Genomic DNA, 21,075 nt, shown 5'->3' with positions numbered 1-21,075 from the left:
GGACACTCCATCTGTGATGCTGTCATCAGCCCTCTGAGTCTCAAGTGGTGTGGTCACTTGGCACATGGTGTGTGATCACACGGTAACATTCTGTTGCTTTTGAGCAAGAGGGGCAAAGTTGCAAGTGAGTTTTTAGTGGTAAATTATTTATTAGCAAAAAGGTCAGAGACTACAGGGGAAGGAGGCAGAGCCAGCATGGAAGGAAATTTGATTTTGTAACTGAAGTTAGAGACAAGCAGTATAAAGATAATATCCAGTGTCCTCTGATGGAGCTTAAGTTTACAATTGCACCATTCTGGAATATAAGATGCTTTTCTACCTTATTTCCTTCTCTGTCTGAAGGCAGCAAAATTCCTCTGGATGGCTTTGTTGAAGTTGCTGCAGACTAAGGAATATAATATCTAGCATAAGAAAGAGCTGCACATTATGACAAAATGATCATAGAATCATAGAATAGTTAGGGTTGGAAAGGACCTTAAGATCATCTAGTTCCAACCCCCCTGCCATGGGCAGGGACATCTCACACTAAACCATGTCACCCAAAGCTTCATCCAGCCTGGCCTTGAACACTGCCAGGGACGGAGCATTCACAACCTCCATGGGCAACCCATTCCAGTGCCTCACCACCCTCACAGGAAAGAATTTCTTCCTTATATCCAATCTAAACTTCCCCTGTTTAAGTTTTAACCCGTTACCCTTTGTCCTGTCACTACAGTCCCTGATGAAGAGTCCCTCCCCAGCATTCCTATAGGCCCCCTTCAGATACTGGAAGGCTGCTATGAGGTCTCCACACAGCCTTCTCTTCTCCAGGCTGAACAGCCCCAACTTCCTCAGCCTGTCTTCATACGGGAGGTGCTCCAGTCCCCTGATCATCCTCGTGGCCCTCCTCTGCACTTGTTCCAGCAGTTCCATGTCCTTTTTATGTTGAGGACACCAGAACTGCACACAATACTGCAGGTGAGGTCTCACGAGAGCAGAGTAGAGGGGCAGGATCACCTCCTTCGACCTGCTGGTCACGCTCCTTTTGATGCAGCCCAAGATACGGTTGGCTTTCTGGGCTGCGAGCACACTGCAGCCAGCTCATGTTCATTTTCTCATCGACCAACACCCATGATATATACTGTCTCCAGTAATACTGCCTTATGTCTCGTTAGTCTTCATACCTTTTGGCTGGTTTTTACCCATTGTTAAAATCTGTTAGCAAAAAGAAAGCACACCTTTGTTTGGAGTAATGTTAGTGTTCAGAAAGCTCATCCTAAATATACCACAGAGAAGTAGCAACTTGATGTTCAAGTTCCTAGCTGGATGCTGGAACATCCCCATCATGTCTCTGCACAGATAGTTTGTCATAGCACAGTCTGTGTCCTAATCTCATGTTTTTTATGTATATGAGCTGCCAGCTTTTAATGGTACATTAGCTTAATTTGTAGTTGGCAAAAACAGTGTTCCAGTTTTGCACATCTTGGTCTATAAACATCTTTCTACTTCAGGCAGCAATAATCTAGCCTCCCATCAAATATGCCTCTAACATTTTTCATATGAGTTTTTTTTAATTAAGATTAATTTTATGTGTCACAAGCCTTGTTTTACATGTGCATTCCAGAGGGCTAGTTAGTGTATACAACATATATTCTAGCTTTTTCTGTTTACCCTGATGACTTCTCCAGTCCATTCTTTTGGCAAAGAAGGGAATTTCTGAATGTGTCGAATGTCCTGTCATTGGTGGTTAAAAAGCCTTTCTCATGCCTCGTGACAAAGAACAGACTCCAAGAGCGGGTATATGTTATGTGTCACAAGTTAAAAGCAAACCAATGTAGTGGTCTCCTGACCTAGCTGTATCCATGTACTACAGCGTGCAAGTATGCAAAGAACCCAGTTTTGTGGTTCACTCTGCCTGTATCCACTGTGTTACTGAGAATCAGAAACCAGAGGGCAGAGCCATTTCTGGTGCCAGCCTGCTGCGGGGGGAACATGCTAGTAGCAGAGCCGGACGGAGCCGTGTGGAGTGTTCCCGGCTAGGACTTGTTCTTTGCAGCCCTCATATTTTCCAGGAGCTGTACCTGCAAGCCATTTCTATCTGCATATGCCAACTGGTGTCCAGACTTTAAACAGAGTCCTTCAGACGGCAGATAGATTGGAAATGCAGATACTCTGCACAAAACGTGTCCTGTGTCTGCTAACTCTGTTCTGTGATCCAATATCAGTCTTAAAAATTGGTGTCATTTGGAAATGCATGAATGAGGGTCAAATGTCAGCCATTACTTTTGTCTGTTATTGCTTTGTGCTGTTGCTGCAGCTTTTATCAAACTTCAGCATCTGTCCTTATTACAGTTTGCTTTGTGAGTGTGCTCTTTGAGATTCAGAAGTGCTTTGCAAACATGAACTCAGCTGCACAGTGTTTCTGAGGTATCGTGTAACAGGCATGCATCTTGCTTGGAGATGATACTCTCTATATATAGCAAAAAAAAAAAAATCTTACATTATATATTTAAAAAAATCAATAGTTTATTATTTAAGTCAGAACTCTACTATTTTACCTTCAGCGTAACATCAGGCAGGGGAAAATGTCAAAATAGAGTCAAGTTAAGTGACTGGGCAAAGATGACAAAGCCAAGCCAGTGCTAAACGCAAACCTCGGACTTTCTTAGTCCTGTGCTGCCCAATTCACAGCTCTGCTTCCATTTTTTGTAGCATACTTTGAAATGAAAAAACGCTCACTGTCTGAGTGCAAGAGCTGGCACAGTACACATGTATCTCCATCATAGCTGTTCTGGGCTTTAGGATAAATACCTCACACCTTTAAAGCCTCTTTCAAACCCAGCTCATTATGATCTTTTGTGTAAATCCCTCTAAATTCACACATAATTGACAAGACTGGCTCTGAGGGGCTTACAGCCAGCTATGTTAGAGAAGCTGCTTTAGGAAGTCCGAGTGCTGAGAAGCCTAATATATTGTGGGAGAAGAATAACTGATTGCCAATGCACAGCAACAGCTATACTCAATGAAATACCTCAGTTATTTTCTATTTTATTAAAAAAAAATACCCAAAGGCAATAATCCACTTTCTGGATTAACAACCTGTAAAATGTTACTCTAAAAAAAAAAAGAGAAAACCATCTTTGAGCTAACAGAAGGCATCAAGAAGCAGTGGAGTCTCCACTGTGTTGTGCTTGTATAACTTGAAATCATGCTGAGCGAATGCTTTTTTCTGCTTTTATAAGACATGGAAAGAATAATTTCCATCCAAGACTATAAATCAGACCTCATCCTGGGAAGTATGTTTACAGCACCCTTGAATACTGCTATCTATTAATAGAGATGTTCTCCTTGGATTACCAAAAGCCATAATAAAATACAGCTTTTCAGCATTTAAAAAATCTGTTCTCTTCTTGTCTTCTCCCATTTTATTTTAATGCCTGATATTTTTCTCTAAATTCTCCAAAGCTGAGGTCATACCATTTGATGGATTAAAACAATGTTCACAAACCATCCAAGGTGCTGGAATTTATAACCAGCTCATTTCTCTAGACTCCCCATTGTCTTTGGAGAGAGATGGCCATTTGCAGATGGTGATTTAGCTTACTCACAGCTAGGGTACATCTCTGACTCTCCCTCTCCTCCCATCTCTTGTCTTTAACTGTATGTAGAAAGAGAACAGTTGGTTAGATTAGGTGTCTACATTTGGTGGTCTGAATATCTTCTCCTATACTTTATATTTCAAATTAAAACAGGTTTTTTTCCTGCAGAAATTATGTGAGTAATTGTACTTGTGCAGTATCTATCTCAAGACCCACATATTTTGGCTTGGATAAGTGTTTGCAGCTATGCACCTAGATAACTCTATCATCTACTCTCTGTGTATAGAAAAATCCCAGTTTTTATGTCTTCTAGCATTTGCAAAGAGGCAGATGTACCAATGCTTCCCTTTTCTTCTAGACAACCTTTTTTGGATTTAAGTGGATAAGATTTGAGTGGATTTGGATTTGAGTGGATAAGATTGGTGTCCCAGAGGGAAAGTCAACACAGTCAGCAGCTGGCTGGGCAAACAGTTTGTCCACTTTCTCTGTAATTTGGTCTAGGTGATAAACACTTAAGTTACCTGAAGGCTGATCTTCCCTAAATCTTACAAAAATTACTAGGTTAATGGTACTGCTAATTTCATCCTTTTACAGCAGCATCCATACCTTCAGATGAACATGGAGAAAATTAATCGTAAGAATAGGTAGCCATGGCCTTTGTGTGAAAGTTAGATGATATAAGGGGAATACAGATTTTTCTTCAGCTTGTGTCAGAATTGATTGTAGAATCTAGTGGGCTACTGAAGCATGTTACTGGCAGTATTATAGATGAAACTGAGATGAAAGTGAACACTGGCGGCTGGATTCTTATTCTGTCACCAATACCTTGTGATACCTTTTGTCCAAAGTGTATCATAGAATCATAGAATCATAGAATAGTTAGGGTTGGAAAGGACCTCAAGATCATTTAGTTCCAACCCCCCTGCCATGGGCAGGGACACCTCACACTAAACCATCCCACACAAGGCTTCATCCAGCCTGGCCTTGAACACCGCCAGGGATGGAGCACTCACAACCTCCCTGGGCAACCGATTCCAGTGCCTCACCACCCTTACAGGAAAGAATTTCCTCCTTATATCCAATCTAAACTTCCCCTGTTTAAGTTTTAACCCGTTACCCCTTGTCCTGTCACTACAGTCCCTGACAAAGAGTCCCTCCCCAGCATCCCTATAGGTGTAGTCCTTGTTGATTTTGCTATGGTGAACCACAAGTCTCTCTATTCTTAAGATTGGTTGTGTTTAAATGGAAACTCTTAAGGATTCTGAAATTCAGTTTGAATTTTCCTGATAGTTGGAGTGCCTCATAGGAGATCGTTTGAGGGTTAGTGACCCAAATTGGAGATCACTTGAGGCTTCTGAAGTGTATTTGCCCAGATAGATAAGTTTTCTTAAAACTGAAAGGTCAAATTACATTTTTTTTCTGTGTTCAGAAATCAGAGCTCAGTTCTGATTGTGTTACAGATGCTTCATCCACTCTATGCCCCATCTTACGTAGGACATGCCTACTACTTGGTGGCAAAATTGAAAATAGCATAAATAGTTATCCTTGCAGTATGAACTTGAGCCTAATGTAGGACTGCATTGGAGAAGTTTGACTGCAAATGCGAGGTGTTTAGTAGTAAAGAACGATTGCTGTCTTCCTCTGATTGCTCTGATTGCTCTGCTGTACAGATTGTGCCTTAGGTAGTTTCATGAGATACAACCTATGGAGAGTAGTCATTTTATCACAGCATGCCCCTTTTTAAGAAGATTTTCTTCTTTTTGAGGAGATAAGATCTGCATCAAGTAGAAAAGTCTAAAAACCTCTTCAGATGATTTGCACAGCTACGTGTTTCGCTTGGAGGGGAAAAGCACCTGAAGAATGAAGAGATAGGAGAACACAGGCAACATAGAGGGAGTGAATATCCCTAACATTTTAATAAAGATGATGCACAGCCCCCTACTGTAACGGTACTTATGCTGTGAGGCAAGGGGCTACCAGTGTTTTGAGAATTAACAGCCAGGTTGAATAGGGAGATTTGTTAAACTAGTCTAGCATGCAGGAAATGCTGGAATAAAGTTAAACGGTGTGCCTATGCTTAGGATCATTGTGGGATTTGCAAGCCTTCAAGTTCAGCAGACACAGTGTGGTAGATGTTAAAGTACAGTTTGAAGAAAAGGATGTTACACATGAGGGAGGCAAAGGGTAAGTGGGATGTAATGAGTTGCAGACTAAGCAGGGGTAGATGGTTACAAAGCCAGGCTAACCTGACAGGCTTTTAGATTAGCAAATTCCTTATCTTGACAAAGAATATGTGGTAGGCCTTCTTTATCTGGACTTCAGATAAACAAAAATATCTGACGTGATATTATAAGGGAAAATACTAAATAAAGTGGAAAAGAAGTAGTTAGATAAGCAGTTATAAGGAAGATACGGAGTTGACTCTGGAGGAGTATCTACATGTAGTGTTAAAGAGGAAAGCGAAAGACTTTACGGAGGTTACTGCTGGAGCTCCAGAATGGTTTGTCTTTGCAGTGATTTTGTTTAATACTTTTATTAGTGACCTTTGCCGAAATATCAGCAAACTTCACCTGACAATTCCTAATGACTTGTCTAATGTCTTGTAAAATACCACTGGCTTCAGCAGGACTGGGGAGTTTACCTGGGAACCCTGAGGGAGAAAGAAGGAGGGGAGGAGAGAAGACTAAATATTGAAGCAATAAGATGGAGGAAAAAAAGAGAAATTCTGTAATGAGCCATGGTTTAGGAAATGCAAGTAATCAGAATATAAGGAAATGTAAGTAATCAGAATGTAAGAATGAGAAGAGAGCCAGAAATCGAGACTAGAGCTGTTGTGTCTGAACATAGCTGTTGTACCTATTTGCCTGGGATGGAGAGGGTGTTTCAGAAGAGTAGCCTTAATCTACCCACAGAAGCTCCCTAACTCCAGCCCTATTTACTAGCTGGTTAGTTGATGTTTAATTACTTCGAATTATAGCTTCAGAAAGCAATGTATAATTTTTTGCGTTCCAAAATGTCCAGTAACCTGATGGAAAGACTCCCTCGCAGAGTGAAAGACATGATTTCATACTCAGTTATGCTGAGTTCAGCTTTCCCAGTTTCTAGGCAAAAGACTTATTCAGCTGCTGTGTCAATCTGCAGCTGCGACTGCCCCCAAACATTACTGTCCTCCTTTTTTTAAGGGAAAGTCATGTATTCCACTGATTTCCTTACTTTTAAACAAGCCTGGCTGACTGTCCGGGGCCTGGAGAAAAATGTAAGACCTGGTGGGGAGATGGAGCTGCTTAACTGCAAGGCTTCGATGGCAGCTCCAGAAGCTCCTTTTGAGTTTCTTTCCAGCCTGTTGTGCACGATGGCTCTTTGCTTGCCCCACAGACCATGTGCATCTCCTGCCTAACAGCATCTGAGGGGCTCTGTGCTTCTTCCTGCCCAAATGACAGAGGGTAAAATGAAGATGCTGAATCCCTTTTGGTACTCGTGCAGCTCACCTGCTAATCATGTATGAGGCTGTCAGGTGGGACAGCATTGCCCTCTCTGAGGTCTCACAGTATCACAAGCTGCTCCAAGTAATCCCTCTCTCACTTAATAGAGCTATGCAATGTACTGGACGTGATGGCTTGCCTGCAGCTCGTTTCCACTAACTGTGACAGGCATCAGGGGAATGTGGAGATTAAAATTGTACCGCTGGGTACCTGACCTTGCCATTTCTGGGTTTTCCTAAGGCTGAGTTTTGGAGGAGCAGGTGGATCAAAAACACATTTTCTGAACATGTGTTTGATAGTACTGGCTACCTTAACTGTGTTTTAGTGAGACTTCTGCACTGACAACGGAGCATGATGGCATTTCTGTTAGGTATTAATGAAAACACTCGAGGCTAGTGTGCGAATTCTTTCTCACAAAAATCTCCTTCTCGGAGAATCTCCATTAAGAGCAGATTTGTCTCCTATGTATGTAAATATTGAATTTTCACAGAATTCAAAACCTCAGTCCCTGTTCTGAGCCGTTTTCCTGGTTTAACAGAATATCAAGAATTAACTGCGAAGTAGTTACAGTGAGAAACAGAACCATGAATATTAACTTGGCAGGTTTATTTTTAAATTGGCTGCCTGAAAAGCTACCTGTGCCATTCCTGTCTGGAATCTCACTCCGTATTTCCCATCTTTTGTGCAAATAGTAATCCAAGAATTTTCTTCATCCTGTGATCTTGGAGGCAGACCTAAAAGACAGCAGACAAAATGGCTTATGCTTGGAACAAAGAACAGTGCTACGAGAGTTGAAGACCTGCAGTCGGGTGGTTCACTCTCAGATGTGGAAGCTGGCCAAATTTCCCCAGTGGCTTGGCCTTTCCGCCACGGTTCCATGTCAGCGACCGAGCCCAACAAGTGTCAGGACGAATTCAAATAGTAGAATTGATTGCCGGGAATGATTTATGCGTGTCTGCCTCTCCTCGGGTGCGGAAGGTTTGTTTAAATTTTGCCCTGCCATTTTGAACTGGCTTCAGACATTTCTCAATTTATTGGAAGTCTGCTTTTCAGCTGCAGTTCTTTTCAGTATTAACTTCATGCGATGACATTTTACTTGACTGGTTTGTAAAACCAGCTTACCATGAAAGTTGAAAGGAACCTGGCTTTCTTGAGGAATATATCTACCAGCAGTAACCTGAAAACTACTCTCAAGACCTACAAGATGTGGATTTTGAAACAGGAGCCTATTTGATTCTAAATTTAAGGGGAAAGATGTTTTCCTCAAAAGGGACCTACAACAATGATCTAGGCCAACTACCAGGTTGGACCAGGGCACATCACTGACTCACACTAAACCTGCTGTAAGCCAGCACCCCCAGATCCCTCTCTGCAGGGCCACTTTCCAGCCGCATCCTCTCCCAGTTTATATTTGTACCCAGTGCAGAAATGTTATGTTTTGTCACAGTTTCTTGCCTCCCACTAAAGAAGGTTGCAGAAGCTGGTGTAAAAAACACTACAAGGCAGAAGTCATGGTAATATGGCAAATAGGGCGCCTAATTCTGTCTGTGAGTTTTAATTAAGAAGTTCATTTGAGAACTGTTACCTTTGACTTCATTTGCTCTGGAACTTTGTGCTTTCAAACACTGTGTGATTTTTAAAGTTTATTAAAAGCATTCCTAGATAGCAAGCTGTTACTCAACTATTCCTTTATAAGCACTTATATCTCCCTTCATAAGATAACCCTGTGTATGTAATCTGTATATTGCCAGCAGGAGTTTATGTGCGCCTAACACTTCCTTTTGATATATAATGTAAAAAATCAAGTGCCTTATTTCTTCTTCCACTGATACCCACCTTTTTCTTTTGTGAAATGTCATGTCTATTAAAAAAAAAAAAAAAAGAAAAAGCTATTTTTTAAAGGGCTTTTTATTCCTGACACAGAAGGAAGATAACATGGCCCTTGTCTCAACATCCCACAGTGTTCCATGGCTGAAGTATTTTCATTGTCTAGACCATAAACTTTATTTTCAAACGTGTTTGTTTTAATTCATGAGCCCTTATAATTCATTGTCTAAATTATCAGCACAGATGTATAATCATTATTTTTACTGCAGCAATGTCTAGAAGTCCCTGCTTACTTTAGGGCTTGGTGGTGCCCCACAATTGAAAGCAAGAACTGCCCACAGGTATCCAAAGGCCATTTTTTCCCCTTTGAACAGTAGAAACAGAGATTCTTCAAAATCTGCTTGGATTTCAGTGGTATTTATAGTACTGCAATACAGTGGTACAAGCCTAATTCATGCAGCATATTCAGTGGCCAGTTGACTGCACAGCCTTGCCTGCCAGCCGTGTGTAAGCTCCCTGCCATATTTTTCATCCATTTGGTCCTTAATAGCCTTGCTGTGCCTTGAAGAGCTGGAACAGGAGCTCTGACAGTCTTGCCATACACCCAGCATTGCCTGGGAAAAGAAAACTGATGAGCATTGTGTGGTCTTTATCAGTAACCGCCTTTTGCTGATTTTTTGAGATGAACCAGCTATTTAATTCTCTTCTGAAGCCACTATGGAGGAGCTTCATGTGTAGACTTCATGCAGGTGAAGGTTCCCTTTGCAGGTGATGTATACTAAAGCTGCGCAGGAGTGGCTGATGATGATAATGCTGCAGAGACCAGACCTGAGAAAATAAAGGAAGTCAAAGGAGAAAGATAAGGAAGGGAAGCCAAAGAGGCAAACGGAACAAGAGGAAGGAAGTGGTGAGGGAAGGCAGAGGTACAGAGAGAGCAAGGAGAGACACACAAGAAGGAAGAACAGACATAGAAACAGTGGAACAGAAATAGCATCTGTAATTTATTTTCAGCCGGGAAGGAGCTGCAGCTCTTACTACTGAAGACGTGTACACAGCCATGGTGCTGTATAAATAAGATATAATTAAGCAGGTCCTGATATTCACTTACCATTATCCCTTAGCTTTTTTACTGCTAAGAAGGAATGAAGCAATTAAACTTTATAAACAAACATTGTCAAATACCTGTGTCACTGCAGTAAGCCATCACTTGGTAGAAAAAAATAAAGTAATCCTACATGATTCAATAGTGTTTAAAAGAGGATTGAAACAAGAGAGAGAGAAGTAAAAGTGAAGAAACACACACATATGTTTCATTAGATCCCTTTCTATGCATCTGTATGTAGTTTCCTTTGTGTTCATTGTGTGTAACTAAATGTGTGCAAGCACGCTATTGGTAATATTACCTGCTCTCTTGATGTTCAAATAAAAACTATGGCTAAGCTTTACCAAAAGCTACTGGGAACTTCCTGGTACAAAAGCATCTGATGGACTTTTGAATGGCAGGTAAGGCTGCATTGCTTGCTTCATTTTATCAGATCAGTGAATTCATTTTCTTCTTCTTTGAAAAAGAGCTGAAGGAAGTTGCCATATGTCGTGTTCCAGAGGCAGGATGAAGTTAAACTTCATTGTAATCTGTTGCTGTGTCAGTCCCCACGGCTGAGTGAATCTAAATACATGTGAGCTTGACAAAAGTATTTTTTAAATGTTTAGTCCTGTAAAAATTGGAAGGAATTTTTGCAAGTACTACTATGCCAAAAAAAAGTTGCCAATATGCTTCTTCTGGAGCAAAGCCATGAAAATCAATGGAGAACAACAATGTCAAATTAGTGTCTAGGCAGCATGAGAGAAGAATGGAAAAATAATGAAAGGGAACCTCCAAGTTTAATTTTAAGAGAGGAGGAGCCTTTTCTATTCCTTTAAGATACAAATTAAAGCAGATACGCAGTAAGAAATGCATGTTAAAGTACAGCAAGTCTGTTGTATGTTCAGTAAAGAAAAGCAAGCACAGGTGCTTTTTTGAAGCACACTAACCTTAGCACCCCAGCAGGACACTGGGTTGGGATACATGTGTGGCAGCATCTGGGACTTGGCCAAGGTTTTGGTCAGGCCTGGGAGCAAGCTCAGCGCTCTGGTGTTGGGTATAACATCACTGCTGTTTTGCTGTGTGAAATGCTGGCACGTGGATCACCCTCTTGGCCAACGCAAAACTATTTACCAGAGAGGCTGGAAGCAATGTGCTGTCAGCTGCTCTTCTCTGCAGTTTGTAAGAGCCAGACCAGTGTGCTGGTGCTTGCTGGTGGACATGCTGGCAGAGAAGTGCTGCCTTGCTGGGGCGAGGATTGCTGTGACCGGGGAAGCTGGCTTGCTGGGAGAGCTCTGTCTCCTGCTGTGCTACCTTAAATTGAGGTTAAAAATAAAAAATAAAGTCTGCCTCGTGCTTAACTGCATGCCTTAAATGGGGAATTTTAATAATATGCCAACAGCAGCAGTTTGGAGTGTCTTACTGGGGAAAAGGTCACTGTGCCCATAAGTTATCCTAGCATTTGATCAGTGGACTCCTTTCCAAAGACTTTAAGTCTCATTATTCACTGCTTATAAAGTCACTTGAGATATAAAAAGTCTTTTTATAGTAATGAAAGAACTCCCACAATTAGCCAGAAGGCAGCCATCCATCTTTTTAAACTCCTCAGTTCAGAGGAGACCAGGAGTTTCAGGCGTCTGAAGGTGGATGAATTGTTATGACAGTGATAAGTGTACCATTCATGTGGTGATGCTAGCCGTGGCTGAGTTCATGGAAGGCTGGGGGGGCGGGGGTAGAGGTGAAAGAGATATTTTTTGTGTTAGTGAAATGTAGAATGTGATTCTCTGAAAAGGAGAAAAGCAACTACATGTTATTTACAGAGTCCTGAAATATGTTATTTACAGAGTCCTGAAATATGTTATTTACAGAGTCCTGAAACATGCCATTCAGCCTCTTCCATTATTCTTTGGGGATTGCAGATGATTAAAGAATGTCATTAATTTGATTTCCTAAAACTTGTAATAGCAACTGCCTTTGGAAGTGCCTCTTCCCTGAGAAAAATGCATACCCTGGAAGATGAATTGCAGAGTGAGCTTGTGGTAGAGCAGAGACACCATGAAGTTCACAGGAGAACGCAGCATTCAGTGCAGGGGCTTAGAGATAAAAATGATTTGTTCTGAGCACACACAGTGGCCCTTGATTATATTTTTCTCTGCCATTAAAGGGTTGCTGTATGTGGTAGATCTTGTGAGACATTTATAACCTCCTATCCACAAATATAAAAAGTTTGCAATGATTAATGTAATAATTGATGGTCTAATTATATCAAGAAGTAACTCAACATTTTTTATGCATGCCACAGCTAGTTTGGTCTTTATTGCCCTCAGGCAGAATTCTAATATCATTAGAAAAACTGTTTGTCAATATTAAAACAATTTACATAGTAAACACACTCCAGCCTTGTTACACCACCATCTGGGTTAGCTGAGCATTTGTGTTGGTACCAGGAGGTGCTGGTGAAGGCAGACCTCATGAGTGTTCAGGCTGTCCAGCTGTCAGCATGGGAGGATGACAAGTGCCAGCATTCACATCCCATGGGTAGGGGACAGGTTCTTTGAGAGGCAATGGGAGGTCTTAGTAGAGAAGGGTACAGGAAAAGAAGGATGGAGGACGCTGGAATTGGCAGGCATGAGAGAAAGGAGACCCCTGGGGTACAAAAAATGGTTTGCGCTTAAAGAAGAGGGAGACCAGAGGTAGCAAAGCGAGGGCAAGGAGAATGAGACTGGGAATATCAGCTGGAAGGAGATGCAAGAAAGATGACCGCATCAACTAGTAACAGGTCTGCTAGGCAGATTGAGGGAGTCAGAAAAGGACTGCTCACAAATACGTCTCTGGGCAGCTCACTATGAAACTAGTGCATTGATTCTTAAGTTTAATTTGATGTTTTCATTTCATTCACAAACCAAGAGAACTGCAGATAGCACAAACCATGAGAAGTGCAGATAATAGTACGTTCTCTCTTTCAAAACTCAAGTGAATCTTTTCTGAGCTGTTGCTGTTTGTTCTGAGCTGTGCTTTCTGAGCTGAGCTTTCTGAGTTGTTCTGATGTTGCAAAACAACATCAGCACCAAAGGACTTGAAAGGATTTATAGGAGATATAAATTGGTCTAAAGCACAGTGAGGAAGAGGTGGAAGGAGTATTCTCCAGTTACACAGACTGTCAAGACTCATGTTGTGAGGTGCAGGAATTCAGGTCGCATTTTGGCCATGTATTGGAACTACTAACTCAGCAGTGCTTTTAAACTTGTTGGAGCGGGCGCAGTTATCCTGGAGGTGTGAGCTTCCTGAGCTGTAGCATCCAAGTCGGGTTTTTTTGAAATATGTCTAATGTGAGGGCCTAGATCCACAAAGAGATTTAGGCATGGAAATGTCAAGGTGTCTCCCAGGGTGGACTTTTCCATACACAGCTAGAGGAGATTGAAATGATCAAAGGCATTTGTGGTGAATGATGATTGTGCCTAACCACAGCTGGAAGCATATTATAGGTGAGCTTCCAAAACACCATCCTTTTTCTATACTCAATGCCTTAAATGCAATTGAGTAGTCACTAAATTTGGAATTTAAAATCCCAAACCTCCTCCTAAAGGTAGTGTTGCCCATTCAATATCGTTGAAACAGCCACACAAGCCCTGCTCACTAGTTTGCTGTAGTTTACTGCAGTTGTGATGAGAACTCCATTCCCTGTACATCTACCTGGGGCACTTTCTCCAGTTTAAAAATCTGCTGAATTCCCTAGGATAGCTTATTAGACAATACTTTTCAGCCAGTGTCCAGCTCTTTGCAGGGGTCTTTTGAGGATGTGTCATGTCCTTCGCAGAGAGGTGTTGCAGCTGTCAGACCTGCCCATAGATGCACTGATTGTGGTGGACAACTCAGGCAAAATGAAGCATCGTCTTGAGGTCACTTGAAAGAAGAGTTCATTTTTTCTCACAGCTGCTGTTTAGATAATTAAAATTGCCAAGAAGTCACTGGGTTATCTCCCCCCAGAAGGAACCTTTGCAGACTAGAAGTGGGTATATTTCTGTTTTCCTACTTTTTGTAACATTTCTTTTGTCTCGCTTAGATTAAAACTTTAACTATAGGCTTTTCAGCCACAGTAGATTTCTGCTAAATACTGGGAAATGGAAGTGGGAAGATGCACAGAAGGCTGCAAGTACTGAGCGTTGCCTATTCAGTACTGTTGAGCCAGCTACGCAAACTATCCAACAGGATAGACTTCAGCTCTGCAGGTAATGGAGATGTAATTCTCATTGCAAGCCTGTGGTTCATATCTTAGGGAAGCAGCCAGACCCTGCATGTTCAGCAGCTTGTGTTAACTTTTAGGAGGGATGACAAGATTTCGCAGTCAGGGCAACAAAGGATCAATTAGGAACAAGTGTCACTTCTTTCTTCTGGCTAAGGAAGAGGAAATGTCATTAACCAGCATAATAAAAGTTGTCCTTTTACTGAACTTCCATGAACCCTGACTGAGATAGTGATACTGGGTAATGGCTGAATTAGCTACCTTTCAGATTAACTTGCTGAAGAAATGCAGCTTAGTAGGGAACTGTAACCTAGAAGGTCAGCATGTCAACTGCCCTTTCTGTAGATGAGCTATCACATTTGCGTTAACAGAAGAGTTGCGGTGTCCTCTGCAGCACGCATGTTGCTGGTAGCTTACATGTCCTGTGCCCTCCTGTCCTGCCTAGACAGCATTGTAGCTGGTGGCCCTCCGCAGTGGAAGTTTTGTAGAGCCTGTATGTGCTAGAAGCTGTAAGTCTGGGAGGAAGGTGGTTTTCGTTTTGTTCTTTTTCTGTGTCTTGCAGTTAGGGAGGGCTCAAATTCCTGTCCTAAAGAAAGACTGGTCAAACTAAGGGAGAGTGTTTGATCCTTTCTGCCAGTTTGCTATGCAGGGGTGTACCCAGGGTGTTGTAGCCTGGATACATTGAGGGCGAAGTATTGGAGGTGAAGAGACTGCTGTGATGAGAGCAGATTTAGCACCTGTCAGGTCAGAGACGTCTTTCGCATGGGTGTTGAAATCTCCTAGGACAGTGAGCCTTGTATGAACTCTGTCATCATGTCAGACAGCATCTCTTGTCATTTTGCTGGGAAACCCTTATGTCTGGACACCTCTGCTCTAGCAGAGCCCTCTGGTCTCTCTGGTTATCCTTTCCTTTGTCTTTGCTGATTAAATTAAGGGTCTCCAAGGATTCTACTCCAGCAGATCTCATCTTAGATTGCAACTTGCCTATGCTGGGGTTTTGCTGAGGATAGATTATCTCATGATCTGCTAATGTGGCACCATTTGTGATGGTTGCATTCACATGACTACACATCTTTTTTTCCTATTTTCCCCTTTTTCCTCTTATTATGGAGCAATCAAAGACTATAGGAAAAATTCTGGGCAATGTTAGAAGGAATTACCAAGAACAAAAAAGTGTTAGAAGACAGGTCTATTTCATTCAGTCACAGGCACTTAACACTTAAATCCTGGAAGCAGTCTTCTCAAAGAACTGATTTTTCTTTTCTTTTTGGTAGAACCCAAAGGATAACCTAACAACCATTCACCTACTTTTTTTTTTTTTCACAGTCACTGTTTTGTTATTTAGTCCTATCCTTTTTTCCTTCTCTGCTGTCCACCTCTGCGTGAGTGGGAATAAGCCCAGTGGCGCTGGCATTAAAAGTGGCAGTTGGCCAATGTCAGTTGATTTGCGCATGAAAGACAAATTTGTTTGCTGGTTTATTTTCTGATAATGATGAGGGTTTGCATGTGGTTGGGTTTAGAGCAGGAATCCAAAGGGAGTTGCCAAGACCCAGGCTGTGGCCACCAGTCACTCTGGGGGAGACGTTGAAAAGTAGCCCAGACTTTGCAGTGTGTCCAAAATCAAGGGGAGAGTGTTCATTAAACAGAAGCTTAATCAAACAGGGCAGGAGGATGGTTTACATGAGAAAAGATATATTCTTTACTTAACATTCACAACTTGCTTGTGGATTAATTAGCCCATCTGCTACAACAAATGTATTCCCATGTCTTTGTGTTGACTGTTAAAAGTGACTGATTTCTCTATCCACTTAAAACAGTACCCTGGATTCCACTGAAAGTAACCTTTCCGAGGCAAGAAATTTATTTAATCATCCACTAAGAACCTGTAAGTGGCTTGCTGTAAATAAGTGCTCAGCTGTCTATGGCTCCCAGGATAACTATACGTGAGTGTGAAGTTGGGGGATAATGCAGGAGGCAGAAAGCCCTTAAAAAGCTATGTGAAGAGAGCTTCTAACCCCATCTGTAGTATTTGCTTTAGGTTTTAAAATAAATTCTCTCTTCCGAGCCCCAAAGTGGGCAGGACAGCTGCCAGCATAGAGTAATTCAGCTATAGATTTTCTTTTGAGAAAGGTGGCATTCATGAATTAGGTGACCTTTATGCAGATTGCCAAAGTGTGTTGATGAACTTCAAGTGACAATTTAAACAAGTATTGGGTTTCCAAAGTGGTTGTGTTTCATCAGAAGCCAACATAAAGGATGGGATGCTTTTAAAGTCTTCAAATTAAATAGACATTTAGATGAAAACAGAGGGCAGCCATAGGTTCCCAGGATAAATAACAATTTGTAACTTTTGTGATTTTTCACACTCTTGCGATTTTAAAATATTATAATTCTTTGGAAGAACAATTTGCATGTAAATGGCATGGTTGTGAATTTATGTCTATTTCCTCAGAAAAAGTGCTAAGTATTGACAGATGTGAATAAACAGAGCTTCTGGTTTTCAAAAAAACCCCTCATAATGTATTCAGTATGCTATCCAAATATCTTTTTGCTTTGCTGATGTGGATCTCTGATTAAATGGTCAGCTTGTGCCGAAACCAATGTGGTTCAACTGGGATAGAGAAGGGAAAAAATTGATACAGTGCTATGTGGTATTTATTCCCAAGCATTTGCTTTTAGAAGAAACACCTTATAGTTATACAAAACTTATCCGAAGTGTTAAAAGGGTTTGGGAAGTAATTTTCCTGTTCCTAGGGCCTTAGAAATGAGAGGCCTTATAGCCTTCTTTTGTTATAAAAACTGTGGAAACTGTGGAAAATTGTGTCCTTGATAGGATCTCAGAAGCAACAATGAAGCAAGGGCTGAACTGAAAACTGACTAGAAGATCCGGGCTGGAAGCTTTATCTCTAATTGCCTCTATTATACGGGGTTAAGTTTAAACACCCTAGCAGTATAACTTGTGCTATTGGGGAAGGTGTGCAGAAGCTCACTCCTTGGAGAAATTTGATTTATTTTCTTATAACAGAACTTGTTCTTTGACTGCTCTGTCCCTTCCTCTTCTATACCACTGATATTTTCCCATGGAACTTAGATTGACGTAACCCAAGGTTATAATTTGATGGATGATAATTTAAATGATAAAATCTTAACATGAAGTCTTCACATTTTTTACTTCAGTCATTAGAGAAACTATAATATGCATTAAACTTAGATGACCAAGATAGCTGCTATTCATATTACTTGATCACAGTGTAGGCTGCAGTAGTATGGAACTTCCAGTGGTCCCAGGCATTCAGCCTAGGGAATTTTGAGTTTTTTTATGTATAGAAACCTGTTCACATAATTTCTAGACTTCTCATCACCACATACAGTATCAGGGTTTGCTAGAAAGATCTGCTGACCTTTGCATTGGTAGCTATGCCATGGTGTGGTTATTTTTCATGTCCTTGTTAGTAACATAGCCATGAAAACACTGCTGCTTTGGATCCTGTGTCAGAGAAAAGCTGGTTCTACCTTGTACTCGAGCGTGTACTCTGGGAAAGTATTGAGTTGATATAGACATGTAATTAATGGTCAACAGTATCATAGCCATCCGCATACATGGACAGAACTCTGGTTACACGTGTTGCTTCAAATATGACATTTTTAATTGCAAATACTTCTGACTGGCTTAAAAATGTTACTGAAGGTGTCTGAAAAGCAATTTTGAGTTTGCTGGCGTTGTTCTCTTTCATATGTGTTCCCTTTATGACAAGAAAGTTCCAAGAATTTCTTGAATGTAAGAGTGATGTGGCAAAGAAATTTTGAGTCCAACCAGTTTTGGAGAAAAGTCAGCTGTGGTGTCTGTCCCATTTCTGGGGAGGGTTTAGATTTTGTTCATTACACAGAAATTTCATTACTTCATTTTCTATACAACAAAGTTAATTTGGGCATGAACTTGCAGTCAAATCCTACTTCTGATTTGCTGCCAGAGTAGAGATTTTCCAAGGGATATAAATTTGAATCAGATTTTGGTACCCTTCAGCTACTCACAGTCCTTACTAGAAAACTCTGCCTTTATACCCCAGCACAAGGTCATCTCATCTCCACAGTAGCTCATGACAGTTAGGACTTGTCCAGCAGTCAACAGCAGTCCCATTACTTTGGAAACAGCAGAATAGTATTTTCTGTCTAAGGATGTTGCCTATGTCCACAAGCTTAGCTGCTGACTGCCATTGACTGCCATAGCCTCACATTTTGTAGTGGACTCAATTTTGCCCTAAACATGAGAATTCATATGAGCTTATGCTAGGGCCTCATCTAGTCTGGTTTGCCTTGCTGCTTTGCCTGTACCAGAGAGAAACCTCACCACAGTCTTTCAGTTTTGCAAAGCTATGCTGCATTTGCAGCATGATTTTCTCTGGTTTATTTGCCTATTCATAGCAAATTGTTTCTTCAGTTTGTTTGATTTAGATTTCTCAGCAGCTGACTGTGTTAGTCAAATCTTCCTATCTTTGGTCTTAATGACTGTATAATGGCCACAGCAGATAAGTGACAAAACATTGAAAATTGGCCTTGTTTCTTTTTAGACATCAACGACATGTTTATTGACATCTGCATTAATAACAATGCTGTGCCAGAAATCCTTTAAAACAGTTACATGGCACAGAAAATGCTGAAATTGAAAATTAAAGGCACCCCTCTGGTTTTATTTGTATTTTCTGAGGTGAATAAAATAGCATGAGAGACGTAATTTCCAGTGACTTTTCTAAATACTGTCGTTTCTTTGCTGTGTTCATATTCTATAGGGACAGTTATGGAAGAGTTCAAACTATTTTTAATTTCTAGCAAAGGTTAAAGAATTTCTTTTACCTCCCAGCTTTATCTTCCTTCTTGCATGGATGCCAAAGTACAGGCCAGTCAGCATGTGGCTTGATGTAGTACACAAATCGTTCATCTCCCTGTATTTTACACCCATATTATTATACTGTCTTCTGCGAGTAACCTTTGGTGTATTTTTGTTTTTCTCTAGGTCAATGGGAAGGACCTCTCCAAGGCCACCCATGAAGAGGCAGTGGAAGCTTTTCGCAATGCCAAGGAGCCAATTGTCGTTCAGGTTTTACGACGAGCCCCAATCAGCAAAGCTCATGGTAGCTCTCAGGATGTTCGGCTTGTGGATGCCAGCACTCAGACTGACATCACTTTTGAGCACATTATGGCTCTGGCCAAGCTAAGGCCTTCCACACCACCAGTTCCTGATATCTGCCCTTTTCTACTCTCAGACAGGTATGGTTTATCTTCTGCTGTTTGCCTGAAGGACTGGGGCTTTGCAGGGGTACGCTTGTAGCCTTCTCTAGAGAAAGCATCAGGAGCACTTTAAATAATTTCTAAATGTTGATAATCACTGTCCTAGTCAGGCTTCAGTGACAGTTTTCCTAAACTCTGTTCATGGATTAGAGCTACAGGAAGGAATTTTGGCCGTGTTTACTTTGCGTTCATATGTTTGATCATCCAAACAGCTAAGCCCTAGTCAAGAAGGAAAACACTTCTGTGTTCCAAAATACCAGAAAGGCTTCTTCAGGTTTAGAAAGAGCTGTCTTGTTGCTTTCTGTTCTTCCAAATATCTTACTACAAAATCAAAGAAACAGATTATTTAATTTAAAGGTCCTCTTATCAAAAGCAAAACAATTAAAAAATACAGAGATCAAAAGCACAATTTCACCTGTCATACAGCAAATGATATGAATTATATTATCCCTCAGTTGAGTTCCTTGAAACTGAATTGAATGCAAACACCAACAGGCGGTGCTTATACAGAAATAGGGTGTAGGCTTTTTCCTCCTTGGACTCCACCTCACAAGCAGCATCTAGTGGTTGACCCTTGCCCTCTGTCTGTAGCCAGCAAAACTGTGATAGGCCTAGAGCTTTTCCACTGATTTTCTGGCATGCCGTGCATCTCGTGCATCTCATGCATCTCTGCAGAACTGATGCTAATAGAGAACATCCCACTTTTGACTTTGATGCAGCTCCATTTGTAGAAGTTCTGGTAAAGTTTGGTAGACTGTCTCAGAGAGGACTTGTCAGCCAAATGCTGGATTGAGTTTACCACTTAACAGCTGCGCAGCTAGAATCACAGAATCACAGAATCCCAAGGGTTGGAAGGGACCTAAAAAGATCATCTAGTCCAACCCCCCTGCAAGAGCAGGGTAACCTACAGTACATCACACAGGAACTTGTCCAGGTGGGCCTTGAATATCTCCAGTGTAGGAGACTCCACAACCCCCCTGGGCAACCTGTTCCAGTGCTCTGTCACTCTTACAGTAAAGAAGTTCTTCCTGATGTTAACGTGGAACTTCCTATGCTCCAGTTTACACCCATTGCCCCTTGTCCTATCACTGGATATCACTGAAAAAAGCCTAGCTCCATCATCCTGACACCTACCCTTTACATATTTGTAAACATTGATGAGGTCACCCCTCAGTCTCCTCTTCTCCAAGCTAAAGAGACCCAGCTCCCTCAGCCTCTCCTCATAAGGGAGATGAAGCATGATACATGTTTACTTTTGAGCTGTTACTGGGTATTACTAAACTCTATGCTACTGTGATTGAAGTTCCAATATCCTCTGCATAGGGAAACTTTCCTAGCTGTACTAAGATAAATGCACACTGGGTGCTGCATGGTTGGGATCCAGCCTTGGTTCTAAGTCTGTACCTAAGTGCACATTGTAAAGATTTTATTCTTTGTGCTCCAAGCCCATTTAAAAGTGCAGTTTACTGACATTTTTAAGTGTGCATCTACTCAAATGCATTTCACCACCCTGTTATCACTGTAACAGAATAGGATAATGCGAGTTGGTTTATGCTAGTTCTTTAGCAATTTGTGAGC

At 41.3% G+C, this 21,075-nt stretch overlaps 1 protein-coding gene across 1 annotated transcript in view; it reads left to right on the top strand.

Annotated features, from left to right (window-relative positions):
* The window catches only part of PDZRN4 (PDZ domain containing ring finger 4), a 256,515-nt gene that overhangs the window by 192,644 nt on the left and 42,796 nt on the right, over positions 1-21,075 (top strand). The window contains exon 4 of the mRNA XM_065664959.1: positions 19,223-19,476. Coding sequence (XP_065521031.1) covers positions 19,223-19,476 — 254 coding nt within the window. The remainder of the gene's footprint in view (positions 1-19,222; positions 19,477-21,075) is intronic.

This window comes from Lathamus discolor, chromosome 1 (genome assembly GCF_037157495.1).
Source record: "Lathamus discolor isolate bLatDis1 chromosome 1, bLatDis1.hap1, whole genome shotgun sequence".
Taxonomy (NCBI): Eukaryota; Metazoa; Chordata; class Aves; order Psittaciformes; family Psittacidae; genus Lathamus; species Lathamus discolor.
Note: the sequence above shows the minus strand (reverse complement) of the source record. Positions and strands in the feature narration are given on the sequence as shown.